Source organism: Piliocolobus tephrosceles, chromosome 16 (genome assembly GCF_002776525.5).
Source record: "Piliocolobus tephrosceles isolate RC106 chromosome 16, ASM277652v3, whole genome shotgun sequence".
In the NCBI taxonomy this organism is placed as follows: domain Eukaryota; kingdom Metazoa; phylum Chordata; class Mammalia; order Primates; family Cercopithecidae; genus Piliocolobus; species Piliocolobus tephrosceles.
The window spans coordinates 48,832,985-48,846,478 of NC_045449.1; the positions used below are offsets into that span (position 1 = coordinate 48,832,985).

At 49.0% G+C, this 13,494-nt stretch overlaps 1 protein-coding gene across 1 annotated transcript in view; it reads left to right on the forward strand.

Moving 5' to 3' along the window:
* The window catches only part of GSDMA (gasdermin A), a 15,160-nt gene extending 2,081 nt beyond the window's left edge, over positions 1-13,079 (forward strand). Inside the window, exons 2-12 of the mRNA XM_023204242.2 lie at positions 674-892; positions 1,249-1,426; positions 5,427-5,592; positions 6,434-6,530; positions 7,020-7,067; positions 7,479-7,505; positions 8,739-8,759; positions 9,205-9,359; positions 9,907-10,021; positions 11,253-11,326; positions 12,135-13,079. Of these exons, the coding sequence (XP_023060010.1) occupies positions 679-892; positions 1,249-1,426; positions 5,427-5,592; positions 6,434-6,530; positions 7,020-7,067; positions 7,479-7,505; positions 8,739-8,759; positions 9,205-9,359; positions 9,907-10,021; positions 11,253-11,326; positions 12,135-12,377 (1,338 nt within the window). The 5' untranslated portion in view covers positions 674-678 and the 3' untranslated portion in view covers positions 12,378-13,079. The remainder of the gene's footprint in view (positions 1-673; positions 893-1,248; positions 1,427-5,426; positions 5,593-6,433; positions 6,531-7,019; positions 7,068-7,478; positions 7,506-8,738; positions 8,760-9,204; positions 9,360-9,906; positions 10,022-11,252; positions 11,327-12,134) is intronic.
* Positions 13,080-13,494: the final 415 nt, after the last annotated feature.

Genomic DNA, 13,494 nt, shown 5'->3' on the forward strand with positions numbered 1-13,494 from the left:
GGCTGCAGTGAGCTGTAATCATGTCACTGCACTCCAGCCTGGGCAACAGAGTAAGACCCTGTCTCGGAAGAAAAGAGAAGAAAGTGAAGCGAGGCAAGGCGAGGCGAGGTGGAGGGAAGGAAGGAAGGAAGGAGGGAGAGGAAGGAGAGGAAGGGAGAAAGGAAGGAAGGAGAGGAAGGAAGGGAGGGAGGGAGGAAGGAAGGGAGGAAGGAAAAAAGAAAGAAAGAAGAGAGAGAGGGAGAGAGAAAGAAAGAAAGAAAGAAAGAAAGAAAGAAAGAAAGAAAGAAAGAAAGAAAGAAAGAAAGAAAGAAGAGAAGAGAAGGGAAGGGAAGAGAAAAGAAAGAAAAGGAAAGAAAGTCAGTCAGTCAGTCCAGTCGGGCTCAGTGGCAGTGAAGAAAATGAGTGTGGAGTGAGAAAAAGGAACTTGACAAAGAAAAGGGAGGTGAGGCTTTGCTGACCATCTATGGGACTTTGGGGCAACTCTTTAACTAGGTTCCTCACCATAAAATGCAGACTCCGTTGGTTCTTTCCAGCTGTGACATGAGACAATCCAGGCATCTCTAAGAGCTCTCCCTGCCCCAGAGTCGGGTGAACCCTCTCTGCAGGGGCCCAGCCCATATCCCGGGCTCCTCGGGAACCACCTTGACACTCTCCTGTCTCCCCATCTCCACAGAGACCATGACCATGTTTGAAAATGTCACCCGGGCCCTGGTCAGACAGCTAAACCCTCGAGGGGACCTGACACCTCTTGACAGCCTCATCGACTTCAAGCGCTTCCATCCCTTCTGCCTGGTGCTGAGGAAGAGGAAGAGCACACTCTTCTGGGGGGCCCGGTACATCCGCACCGACTACACACTGCTGGATGTGCTTGAGCCGGGCAGCTCACCTTCAGGTTAGCCTTGAGCAGGGCTGGGAACTGAGGGATTCTGAGGGATGGGGGCTGGGCACCTGGCCTGCAAGGAGGACCTCAGAGCTCCCTCTGGCCAGAGGTGATTAGATGTCATCTAGCCCAAAGTCATCGTCAGGAGCTGAGGAGGCTGGGGGTCGGGTGATACCTCTCAGCTCAGCCTCTTTTCTTTATTTACTCATTTGTTTTGTAGAGACGGGGTCTTGCTTTGTTCCCCAGGCTGGTTTCAAACTTCTGGGCTCAAGCAATCCTTCCATCTTGGCCTCCCAAAATGCTGGGATTACAGATGTGAGTTACTGCACCCAGCCAGCCCAGCCCCTTTCATCTTTTCCCTCCTGCAGATCCAACAGATGCTGGGAATTTTGGCTTTAAGAATATGCTGGACACCCGAGTGGAGGGAGATGTGGATGTGCCAAAGACGGTGAAGGTGAAGGGAACAGCAGGGCTCTCACAGAACAGCACTCTGGAGGTCCAGACACTCAGTGTGGCTCCCAAGGCCCTGGAGACCTTGCAGGAGAGGTGAGAGTGGGCAGGACCGAGGGTTGCCCGGGATGTGGGTGGGGCAGTGCATGGAAAGGGTGCTTAGGGCCTTAAGTTAAAAATACAAGTTGAAATATAGGACTCTTGCACTGACCTTTGCCAATGTGGTCACCACAGGGGAGCTCTTGAAGGCAACCCTTCTGGCCTATGGCTGCATCCAGGCCATTTCCTAGTCACAACTCCCAGTGCTGCCACCATCTCCAGGAGCACCTCCCCACTGTCACACATGCACAGGGAGGACGATGTCCACACCAGCTTGCTGTGTGATCTTGGAAAAGTCACCTCTCTTGGGACTTCAGTTTTCTTTTCTGCAAAATGACAGGATTGGATGATCATCTCTAAGGCTCCTTCTAACTCTGAGACTATGCAATACACTAGAAAAAGGAGGGATGGGTCTTAACTGCCCCCAGCTGAGGCCTGAGCACTGTGTTCTGCTCCCATAAATGAAGCCTCCTGCCTGACCCCAATACACACTCAGCATGCCCTCGGGAATGCTGCCCCACAGCACAAAGGGTGTGGCAGGTGCCACATTGATGCTGGGCTCCATGGTGTTTGGCTTGACACGGGAACTGACTTTAAAGTAGTTAAGTAGTGGTTGAAAGAAGGGGAGGTAAGGACTGGGAAGGCCAGAAGGAAGGTCCAGGGTAGTCATCCAGCAAGCATGTATATAGTAAAGCACTCTGCTATGGGCTGGGGTGCGCCTAGAACATCTTTGTCCAAGAACCTTGAAGTCTAGGAAGGTGAAAATTTTAAAAACCTGTGCAACAGTAATTATAATCAAAGCCAAGAACTGCTAAGTGCTGTAGGGATGGTTTGACTGAGTCTTGTGGCAGGTCAAAGGGACTTCTGGCTGGGAAAATAAGGGAAGATCTCACAGACATGGCAGCCTCTGTTCTGGGCCTTGAAAGATGAGTAGAAATTGGGCATGCAGGGCTGGGAGAAGGGTATTATGAAGGCACACAGGTAAGCAATCTCAAAACCACCAGGGCCCAGGACCAGCCAGCATGGCAGGGGCAGAAGAGGTGTGAGTAGAACGAGCAGGAAATGCAGGTGAACCCAAACCACGGAAGAGGCAAGTGACAGCTCCAGGAGACTGAATTGTAGGCACCAGGAAGATCCTGAAAATGCTCTGATGTGTCCCATGACTCATCCAGCCGAATGGAGGAAGTGTGTCAGATAGGGGAAGGAGAACAGGGATTTGAAGCAGTCAGACAAGGCAAGACAGTTTTCTTCTTGTTTTTGTTTGAAATGGTTTTTCGCTCTTGTTGCCCGAGCTGGAGTGCAGTGGTGCGATCTTGGCTCACTACAACCTCGGCCTCCTGGGTTCAAGTGATTCTCCTGCCTCAGCCTCATGAGCAGGTGGGACTACAGGTGCCCGCCACTACACCCAGCTAATTTTTTTATGTTTTTATTATTTTTATTTATTTATTTTTTTTTATTTTTGAGACCAAGTCTCGCTCTGTCACCCAGGCTGGAGTGCAGTGGCGCGATCTCAGCTCACTGCAACCTCCGCCTCCCGGGATCAAGCGATTATCCTGCCTCAGCCTCCCAAGTAGGTGGGACTACAGGTGCCTGCCACCATGCCCGGCTAATTTTTTATATTTTTAGTAGAGATGGGGTTTCACCATATTGGCCAGGCTGATCTCGAACCCCTGACCTTGTGACCTGCCTGCCTCAGCCTCCCAAAGTTCTGGGATTATAGGTGTGAGCCACTGCGCCTGGCTAATTTTTGTATTTTTAGTAGATATGGGGTTTCACCATGTTAGTCAAGCTGGTCTCAAACTCCTGACCTCACGTGATCTGCCTGCCTTGGCCTCCCAAAGTGCTGGGATTACAGGTGTGAGCCACCGCGCCCATCCTTTTTTTTTTTTTTTTTTTGAGATGGAGTCTCTGTTGCACAGGCTGGAGTGCAGTGACCCGATACCCGGTCACTGCAACCCCCGCCTCCCAGGTTCAAGTAATCATCCTGCCTCAGCCTCCCGTGTAGCTGCGATTGCAGGTGCACACCACCACACCCAGCTAATTTTCATATTTTTGGAAGAGATAGGGTTTCACCATGTTAGCCAGGCTGGTCTCGAACTCCTGACCTCAGGTGATCTGCCCACCTTGGCCTCCCAAAGTGCTGAGATTACAGGCATGAACCACTGTGCCCAGCCAAGACACTGTTCTTCTATCCCATGAGCGATGTAAACTGAGGACCCGAGCTCAGGGCAATAGGAGTGAAGAGGGAGGAATGGATGTACGGCCCATTGCCAAGGGTAATAGAATGGCCTGGGCTTGGTAACTGATTGCAGGATGAGGGAAACGGTTTTGTCAAAGGTGAGTGTGAGATTTTACCCAGGTTGTGCCATTATAGGACATTAAAGGTACCATTACAGGTGACAAACAGGAAGACAGAGGTTAGAGGTAGATTTGGAGATTGTGAGTTCGTTTTGGATGTTTTAAGTTTCTGGTTCTGCTGAGACATCAGCTGAGAATGTTTAACAGGTGGTTGGAAATAAGGGCCTGGAGCTCAGGAGAGAGGTCAAAGTGAAGATATACACAGGTAATCAGCAATATAAAGATTACAACTGTAGGAGCCAGGGGAGGAGTCTCACTCCTGTAAGCCCAGCACTTTGGGAAGCCAAGGCAGGATTGCTTGAGCCCAGGAGTTCAAACCTGCCTGGGCAAGATAGTGAAACCCCCATCTCTACAAAAAATGCAAATATTAGCAGGGCACGGTGGTGCACCTAGAGTCCCAGTTACTCAGGAGGTTGAGACAAGAGGATCGCTTAAGCCCAAGAGCTCAAGGCTGCAGTGAGTTATGATCGAGCCACTGCACTTCAGCCTGGGCAACAGAGTCAGACCTTAAAAAAAAAAAAAAAAAAGAAAAGAAAAAACTGTAGGAGTGAGTTGGGTGGGGGGAGCTTTTGGAGGGAGTTGAGAAAACAGGACTGAGAACAGAATCTTACAGAACATAAAATGTTAGAGAACCAAAGAAACTGGAAAATGAGGCGCAGACAGAATGGATAAGATTTAGAAACTAGAAGCACGGGAGTTGAGCCAGGGTGGTACAGTGTGACTGGAAGCCAAGAGAAGCCAGCGTTGCACGGAGGGTTTCGACAGCAGGATCGAGTATTGCATAGAGTTAGGCGAGGTCATTGGGACTGATAGGTAAGAGATCATTGTAATTTCAGCTGAGTAGTGGAAATAGAAGGCAAATTATAAAGAATTTAGGAGGACCAGGCACAGGGGCTCACATCTGTATTCTCAGCTATTTGGGAGGCTGAGGCAGGAGAATCGCTTGAACCCAGGAGGCAGAGGTTGCAGTGAGCCAAGATCACGCCACTGCACTCCAGCTCGGGTGACAGAGTAAGACTCCGTTTCAAAAAAAAAAAGAATTTAGGAGTGGGCAGGAAGTGGACACTTGAGGTGAGCATATCTTTTGATATATTTGCCAATGAAATGAAGGGAAAAAATAGGGTAGTAATTTGAGGGAGTAGCATGATCAAAGCAAACACATTTGTTAGGATTAGGGACACATTTATATATGGAATCAGACAGAAGGAGCAAGTGGAGAGGAGGAACTGGTGTCAACAGCAAGAGAGAGCATAAGACGTGGAAAGAAAGGATCCCAGAGAGACGAGTGGGGAGGAAAGGGGGGCGCATCTACCCCTGAACTGGAGGAAAAGGGAGTAAGAAGCACCTGAGAGGCCCTGTTACTGGCCAGGTGCTGACCCAGATAATTACCGAGTTTATCTCTGAGCAACCAGGAGGTCAGCATCATTACATTTATTTCATAGATGAGGCAACTGAGACTCAGAGCTGCCCTGCCAGTAAGCAAGAGATCTGGGTTTCAACCTCAGCCCTAGTCCGGAGTCCTTGCTCCTTCCCTGCCACCCACAATACCTAGCTCCTGGGAATGACAGAAGCAAAGAGGAGGGTGTGGCACAGACAGGAAGGAGCTCTGAATGGTTTCCTTATGTTTCTCCTGCCACAGGAAGCTGGCAGCAGATCATCCATTCCTGAAGGAGATGCAAGATCAAGGGGAGAACCTGTATGTGGTGATGGAGGTGGTGGAGACGGTGCGGGAGGTCACACTGGAGCGAGCCGGCAAGGCAGAGGCCTGCTTCTCCCTCCCCTTCTTCACCCCACTGGGGCTACAGGTTTGATTCAAACACACACACACTCTCACACCCACACTGACATTCACACATACACATTTACATTCAGCACCCCCCCTGCAGGCTTCATTAGCTTTGCTGGATCAGTGCCAACCCGGGATGCTGAAAAGGGCCACTCCTTCCACTAGCTCTTCAAGATCCAAACCCCAGACACAGGCCCCCTCCCTGGTCAGTGGCACCCAGTGAGGGCAGATCCCTGCGCCAGATGCCACAGGGAACTACCGGGGAAGGGGAAAGTCACATTCATGGGTTTTCCCTCATGGTGCTCCCAATCCAAAGAGGAGACATCCTTACTCTCAGAAAGTCCTCAGGTTTATACAGGAGACACCGAGGTTAAAGTCCAGAGAACACAGGCTTGGAAAAGCCAATGGAAATAAGGAATGCTCTCCATACCTCTATCTATTGCATCTAAATATTCAAGGGATGATTTGGGATGTGGAGCTGGGAGTAGGGGTTAGTCATGGAAGGCGTCCTGAAAGAGGTAAGCATGGGACAGACGGCGAAGAGAAGGAAGGAGCCAGGGCTTGCATGGAAGCTCTAGGGTGATGTATAGGCAGGAGATGGAGCAGGTCTGCCCGGTTCCCTTCATGTATCTGAACCAGGAAGACAGACACAGGTCACTGGAGGGAAAATCAGCAGAAATGAGTGCAAGGACTTTGAAGTCCTTCCTCAGAGTCCAGACCAGGGACACCACTGAAGGCTTCCAACTTCTTATCTCCCTGAAGGCTCTCAGCCCTGACCCTGCACCTCCCCCAACTTGCACTCCCAATATATCATACTTAAGATGTCCAGAGATTCACAAATTCTCATTGTCTAATTCCAGGGATCCATAAACCACAAGGAGGCTGTAACCATCCCCAAGGGCTGCGTCCTGGCCTTTCGAGTGAGACAGCTGATGGTCAAAGGCAAAGATGAGTGGGGTGAGCAGAGACCCGCATGTTCTCCCCATAGGATGAGAATTACCGGCACCAATACTGAGGCACCCTGGTCTCCTCTTGTGGCAATGTCAGAGCATGAGCAGGGAGGTGTATTGCACTGTGATCTGACTGCAGCCACGGAGGCTGCTCTGGAGAGAAGGGTGAAGAGGCTCCTGGATTTTGAGCATCTTCCAGGTGCTGGGCACTGTGGTCATTGGGGGAGGGGGTACAAAGATGAACAAGAAGTCTGTGGCCAAAGGAAGAAACAGACAGAGACTGGAATGGAAGGTAGAAAGTGGTGTTCTCATAGTAAAGAATTTATCAAGGAAGAAAAGATTGCTTCCAGCAGTGGAGGTTGAAGCAGGGAATTAGATGAAGTGCTTGGGGTACAAAGTCGTAGCCCTTAGCAGAGCCCTTTGGCTTGAGACTGAAGAAGGGAATGTGGGGCAGCTGCTAAGCGCCCTCCTGCCCTGCCTCCCTTGCCCTTCACAGATATTCCACATATCTGCAATGATAACATGCAAACCTTCCCTCCTGGAGGTAAGTGAAACTGCTTACGGGTTTCCCACATCTTCCGCCCCACCCCTGACATTATCTGCTAAAATCCTCCACCTTCTCCTAGCTTATACTATAATCCCCCAAGGAGCCTCTGCTTTTGTTTCCCAAGTCCCTAAGAATACCTAGCCTCAACTTTAGGAAAGACAGATAGAGGCATATACATACTGTCCCAGAGAGATACAGAAACCGACACACAGAGACCGGAAGGCACAGTCAGAAGCAGAAGTAAGACTTGGAGACAGAGTGTGTTCCCGAATCATGGGGGTGGATGAGCTAGCATAATCTCCCTGTGTTTTTATAATGATCACTGATGAAACTGCCTTGAAGACTGTTTTAGATGAAAAGGCAAAAATGGGTTTTGTGCTGACAGATGTGCATTTTTTCTGTCTTCAGAAAAGTCAGGAGAGGAGAAGGTCATCCGTAAGTGTTTCCTTTCATTCGACTGAAACTTTCTTGACTCAGAATTTTAAAACTCCAGTCTTTTTCTTTCCTTCTCACGGGACTGACAGGGAAATGGCAGAGTGAGTCTCAGCAAACAATTGTCCCCAAAACATGGTAGAAATTCCAATAGCTTGGGAAAAAGCAGTGGAAAGGGGGAGTCTTTGGACAAGATGCCCAGGTGGTCTGATGCCTGAGACCTTTGTCCTCAAGAGCCTTAGTAGCAGCCAGGTACAGTGACTCACGCCTATAATCCCAGCACTTTGGGAGGCTGAGGCAGGAGGATCCCTTGAGCTCAGGAGTTCGAGACCAGTCTGGGCAACATAGTGAGACACTGTCTCTTATTTAAAAAAAAAAAAATTTTTTTTTTTTTTTGAGATGGAGTTTCACTCTTGTTGCCCAGGCTAGAGTGTAGTGGCGCAGTCTCAGCCCACTGCAACCTCCACCTCCCCGGTTCAAGTGATTCTCCTGCCTCAGCCTCCTGAGTAGCTGGGATTACAGACACCCGCCACCATGGCCTGCTAATTTTTTTATTTTTAGTAGAGACAGCGTTTGACTATGTTGGCCAGGCAGGTCTCGAACTCCTGACCTCAGGTGATCCACCCACCTCAGCCTCCCAAAGTGCTCGGATTATAGGCGTGAGCCACGGCGCCTGGCCTTTTTTTTCTCCTTTTCTTGAGACAGAATCTCATTCTGTTGCGCAGACTGGAGTGCAATGGTGAGATCTCAGCTCACTGCAACCTCCACCTCTGGGGTTCAAGAAATTCTTGTGCTTCAGCCTCCCGAGTAGCTAGGATAACAGGCGTGGGCCACCGTGCTCGGCTAATTTTTAGTAGAGATGGGGTTTCACCATGTTGGCCAGGCTGGTCTCAAACTCCTGACCTCAGGGTGATCCTCCCTCCTTGGTCTCCCAAAGTGCTGGGATTACAGGTGTGAGCCACTGCGCCTGGCCTAACAAGAAAAGAAAAAAAAAAAAAGAAAAAAATTTAACAGTCTTAGTAGCTATAACCTGCTACACACACATCTGCAACTCGGCCGCCCAGCAACTGGGGCCAGAGCCACTGAGTCACAGTAACACCAGGAACAAGCTAGCTGGACTCTCCCCAGGAGACAGGCAGGATGTATTTCCTCATCTTCCTTCGTGTCTCATCCCCTGGGTATGGCTGCCATGCTGAAGGATTGCATTCTTATCTTTTTTTTTTTTTTTCCCCTCAGTTATCCAGGCATCTGATGTTGGTAAGGAACTTTGTGAGTTTCTCCCAAGACTTTGGCATGGAGGTAGCAGTAGGGTACAGAGAGGAGAAGGCAAAGTCATTCTTCTTTGTCAACTAACTCATGAGAAGGGAAAACAGACCTTCTTTCTCCACTTTTTGCTGGAGTCTCAAAGAAAAGTCAAGGGTGTACTGATATGGGATGACGCCTGGGATCTCAGGAAGATTAACTGTTGGGTTAGATGACAACATGTATCCTGACCCACCTTCTCGCCCCAACCCTCAGGTTAGGGTTTTGGTGGATAGTTCTGTCACCGCGTTCCTTGGTAAAGAAAAATGGGGCCAGGCTCAAACTAGGGGGTAAAGCATGGGTATCTAAAGGGGCTGAGTGTAGGAGCCCTGCAGGGGGATGCTGATTAGAGGGGAAGGTGCCTGATGGAGGGCTGTGTGTCCCATTATTGTCCCCATAGGGGACGTACACAAAGGCTTCGGGACACTAAAAGAAGAAGTTCAGAGAGAGACCCAAGAAGTGGAGAGACTGAGCCAAGTGGGGCAAAGCTCCCTGCTCAGCTCCCTCAGCAAACTTCTAGGGAAGAAAAAGGAGCTTCAAGACCTTGAGCTCGCGGTGAGGACCTAGTGGAAGTGGGGAAGGGTGGGAGAAGGCATGTTTCGGTGAAGGTTTGGTGGGGACGGGTATTGCAGCAGGTGGGGAGATCTGACTGGGGCAGGAGGTGGGTGGCCAGGGGAGTCCATCTTAGATACCTTCCCCAAGGCTGGCCACGTGCCTCCAGGCTGCCAGGCCACTGCTCCTCCCTTTGTTCCCTGGAAAAGGGCAAACACTGGGTTCCCCCAAGGCACATCAGATGACGCCTGGGATCTCGGGAAGATTAACTGTTGGGTTAGATGACAACATGTATCCTGGCCCACCTTCTCGCCCCAACCCTCAGGCCAAAAGGGCCATCTGCTGGAGGGGCTGGAACCTTCCCTTTCCAGAGTCCAAAACTTAGGGACCAAGGAACCCAGGAGTCCAGTACTCTTCAGGACTTGAGGTCTCAAAAAAGAAATCAGGAAATGGGAGACAGTTCCTGTGTGTCAAGGGGTCATTATGTGCTGGGCCTTGGGTTGGGCCCTTTCCTATGTTATCTTCAATAGTCATCCACCTTCTCCCACAGCTTGAAGGGGCTCTAGACAAGGGACATGAAGTGACCCTGGAGGCACTCCCAAAAGATGTCCTGCTGTCAAAGGAGGCCGTGGGCGCCATCCTCTATTTCGTTGGAGCCCTAACAGGTAAGTGGGGAATAAGGTCTTCATTTATAGACCTTTTCAGTAATAGGAATGAATCGCTTGAATCAATTCCCAAATGGATGAATAAATGAATGAATGAATGACAAATTATACCATGGTTAAGTAGTTTATATGTACATTTTTATAAATTGGTTTCATGGGTGGGCACGGTGGCTCATGACTGTAATTCCAGCACTGTGGGAGGCCAAGGCGGATAGATCACCTGAGGTCAAGAGTTCAAGACCAGCCTGGCCAACATGGTGAAACCCCGCCTTTTCCAAAAATACAAAAATTAGCCGGGCATGGTGGCAGGTGCCTGTAATCCCAGTTACTCGGAAGGCTAAGGCAGAAGAATCGCTTGAACCCGGGAGGGGTAGGTTGCAGTGAGCCGAGATCACTCCATTGCACTCCAGCCTGGGCAACAGAGCAAGACTCCATCAAAAAAAAAAAAAAATTGGTTTTATTCCTAAGGATTCACTTGGTCACATTGGGTGATCTGAGAAGACAGCCTAGTCTTGCTAATAGAGGTTGAATAACCCTAGCTTTATCAGCAACATACTTAAAATTTCTGCATATAGGCCGGGTGCGGTGGCTCAAGCCTGTAATCCCAGCACTTTGGGAGGCCGAGACGGGCGGATCACGAGGTCAGGAGATCGAGACCATCCTGGCTAACACGGTGAAACCCCGTCTCTACTAAAAAATACAAAAAACTAGCCGGGCGAGGTGGCAGGCGCCTGTAGTCCCAGCTACTCGGGAGGCTGAGGCAGGAGAATGGCGTGAACCCGGGAGGCGGAACTTGCAGTGAGCTGAGATCCGGCCACTGCACTCCAGCCTGGGTGACAGAGCGAGACTCCGTCTCAAAAAAAAAAAAAAAAAAAAAAAATTTCTGCATATAGCTAAGCTCATCACTTCTATCCTGATACCTGGTAGCTTTAACTTCAGGGAGTAACATTTTCTGATCTTGCCCCTAAAAGCTCTTCTTCCCTCCACATTTTCTAGTTTTCCACTTAGAAAAACTCTGTGGTCCTTCAGGTGTAAGCTAAAATGTTTGTTCCCTTAAGAAGCCTGCCCTCTGACTCCAAGACCAAAGTGAACCCCTCAGCTACCGCTCCCTTAACACCTGTGTTATAATTACATCCAATGAATGAAGCTGAAATTCTGGAAGTGTGCTATTTGGAGTCTCTAGTCCCCTCTGCACCAGCAACACACATCTTTCTCTGCTTTTTTTCTCCAGAGCTAAGTGAAGTCCAACAGAAGCTGCTGGTGAAATCCATGGAGAAAAAGATCCTACCCGTGCAGCTAAAGCTGGTGAGGGAAAAACAGCAGATGCTGGGGAGAGTCTGGAAGTAGCTGCAGCCAGTAGAGATGCAGATTTCGCCTAAGGATGGAGCCATTCTGGAGGACCCCCCTCTTATCACAGGGGCTTATGCCCAGTCCTCCTTTCTATTTCTCCTTTTTTCTTATTTCACAAGAGGTAGAAGACTGAATTTCTGGGCAATGATCTGGGTTTATTAGCCTGATCTAGGGAGAAGAGACAGAAACTCTGGCCTTGCTTATTCCTAGCCAAATGTTGTAAGCAATTTTTTTTTTTTTTTTTTGAGGCGGAGTTTTGCTTTTGTTGCCCAGGCTGAAGTGCAATAGTACAATCTCGGCTCACCACACCTCGGCCTCCTGGGTTTAAGCGATTCTCCTGCCTCAGCCTCCCGAGTAGCTGGGATTACAGGCGCCCGCCATCATGCCTTGCTAATATTGTATTTTTAGTAGAGACAAGGTTTCACCATGTTGGCCAGGCTCATCTCGAACTCCCAACCTCAGGTGATCCACCCGCCTCAGCCTCCCAAAGTGCTGGGATTACAGGCGTGAGCCACCGCGCCTGGCCTGTAAGCAAATTTTTTAATGTGTTTGAGTCTGTCTCAATTTATTCCTCTGTAAAATGGGACTAAAAATCAACGTGCTGCCCACGTATAGGGCTGTTCAAAGACTCAGATGGGGTTGTAATGTAAGGTAAAGTAAGAAATTCTAGTAAGGGGAATGTAACCTTCTTGTGATTTTTGTGAGTTAGGAGAGGAGAGAGGTTTCCAGTTCTTTCTTTTCATGCTGTTTTGGTTCCCTCCAGGTGGAGAGCACGATGGAACAGAACTTCCTGCAGGATAAAGAGGGCGTTTTCCCCCTGCATCCTGAGCTGCTCTCCTCCCTTGGGGAGGAGGAGCTGACCCTCACAGAGGCCCTAGTTGGGCTGAGCGGCCTGGAAGTGCAGAGATCAGGCCCCCAATATATGTGGGACCCAGACACCCTCCCTCGCCTCTGTGCTCTTTATGCTGGCCTCTCTCTCCTTCAGCAGCTGACCAAGGCCTCCTAATTTGCCTTTTACATCTGCTTCATGACTCCCTAATGCCTTCCCAACCTCGTGGTGCTGTGTCCTTACCACCTAAGGGCATTTCAGAGCCATCAGCTGAAGACATCTGAAATCTCAGCTGGTGACCATGATAACCAATTTCCACCTGTCCAACCATGTATCACCCCCTACCCCTCCAGCTCCGCAACCCGCTAAGCCCATCTGCTGATGCTTAAATTTTCTTTTCTTTTCTTTTTTTTGAGATGGAGTCTCACTCTGTTGCCCAGGCTGGAGTGCAGTGGCGTGATCTTGGCTCACTGCAACCTCCGCCTCCCGGGTTCAAGAAATTCTCATGCCTCAGCCTCTGAAGCAGCTGGAATTACAGGCATGTGCCATGACGCCTGGCTAATTTTTGTACTTTTAGTAGAGACAGGGTTTCACCATGTTGCCCAGGTTGGTCTCAAACTCCTGGCCTCAAGTGATCTGCCCGCCTTAGCCTCCCAAAGTGCTGGGATTACAGGCATAAGCCACCGTGCCCGGCCTATGCTTAAATGTTCTAGAAGTAGAAGCACTCAGACTTTTAAAACTATGAGTCACTTCAGCAAAACTGAAAAAGAAAAGAAAAAAAAAGATTAATTAATTTCCTACCCTAATCCCTCCTACTTATACTTCCCCAAAAAACAAGCTTTACTGGAATTAATGGAAAATATTATGTCAATCTTAGGATGATATGTCTTTTGGTGTTTTTCTTTAAAGAATTTATCATACAGAAATTCTTAATTTGTGCCAGAAAAAGAAATAATTATCATACTGCATATAGATCATATGTACATGAATATGATGCTATACTGTCCTCAGGCAAGCTGGAAAATGCTCAGAGGGTACAGAATGTGGAATCTAGATTCTTTTTTTTTTTTTTCCTGTTCAATTAGTCTTCTTTAATGGAGTCTATAGATTCTCAAGTGAGACGATATCAAGGCAGTTTGTCTTCAAAGAAGAGCATTTGGGGGTCCCCTAGCTCTGGGTTGAGGGAAAGACCTAGAGATATGTCGTAGAAGCCCGAAACAAAAATAAGACAAATTTCAAATTTATTGAACAGAAAATGCAGATGGGCCTTTAAAAAAAAGCGGGGGAGCCAAGA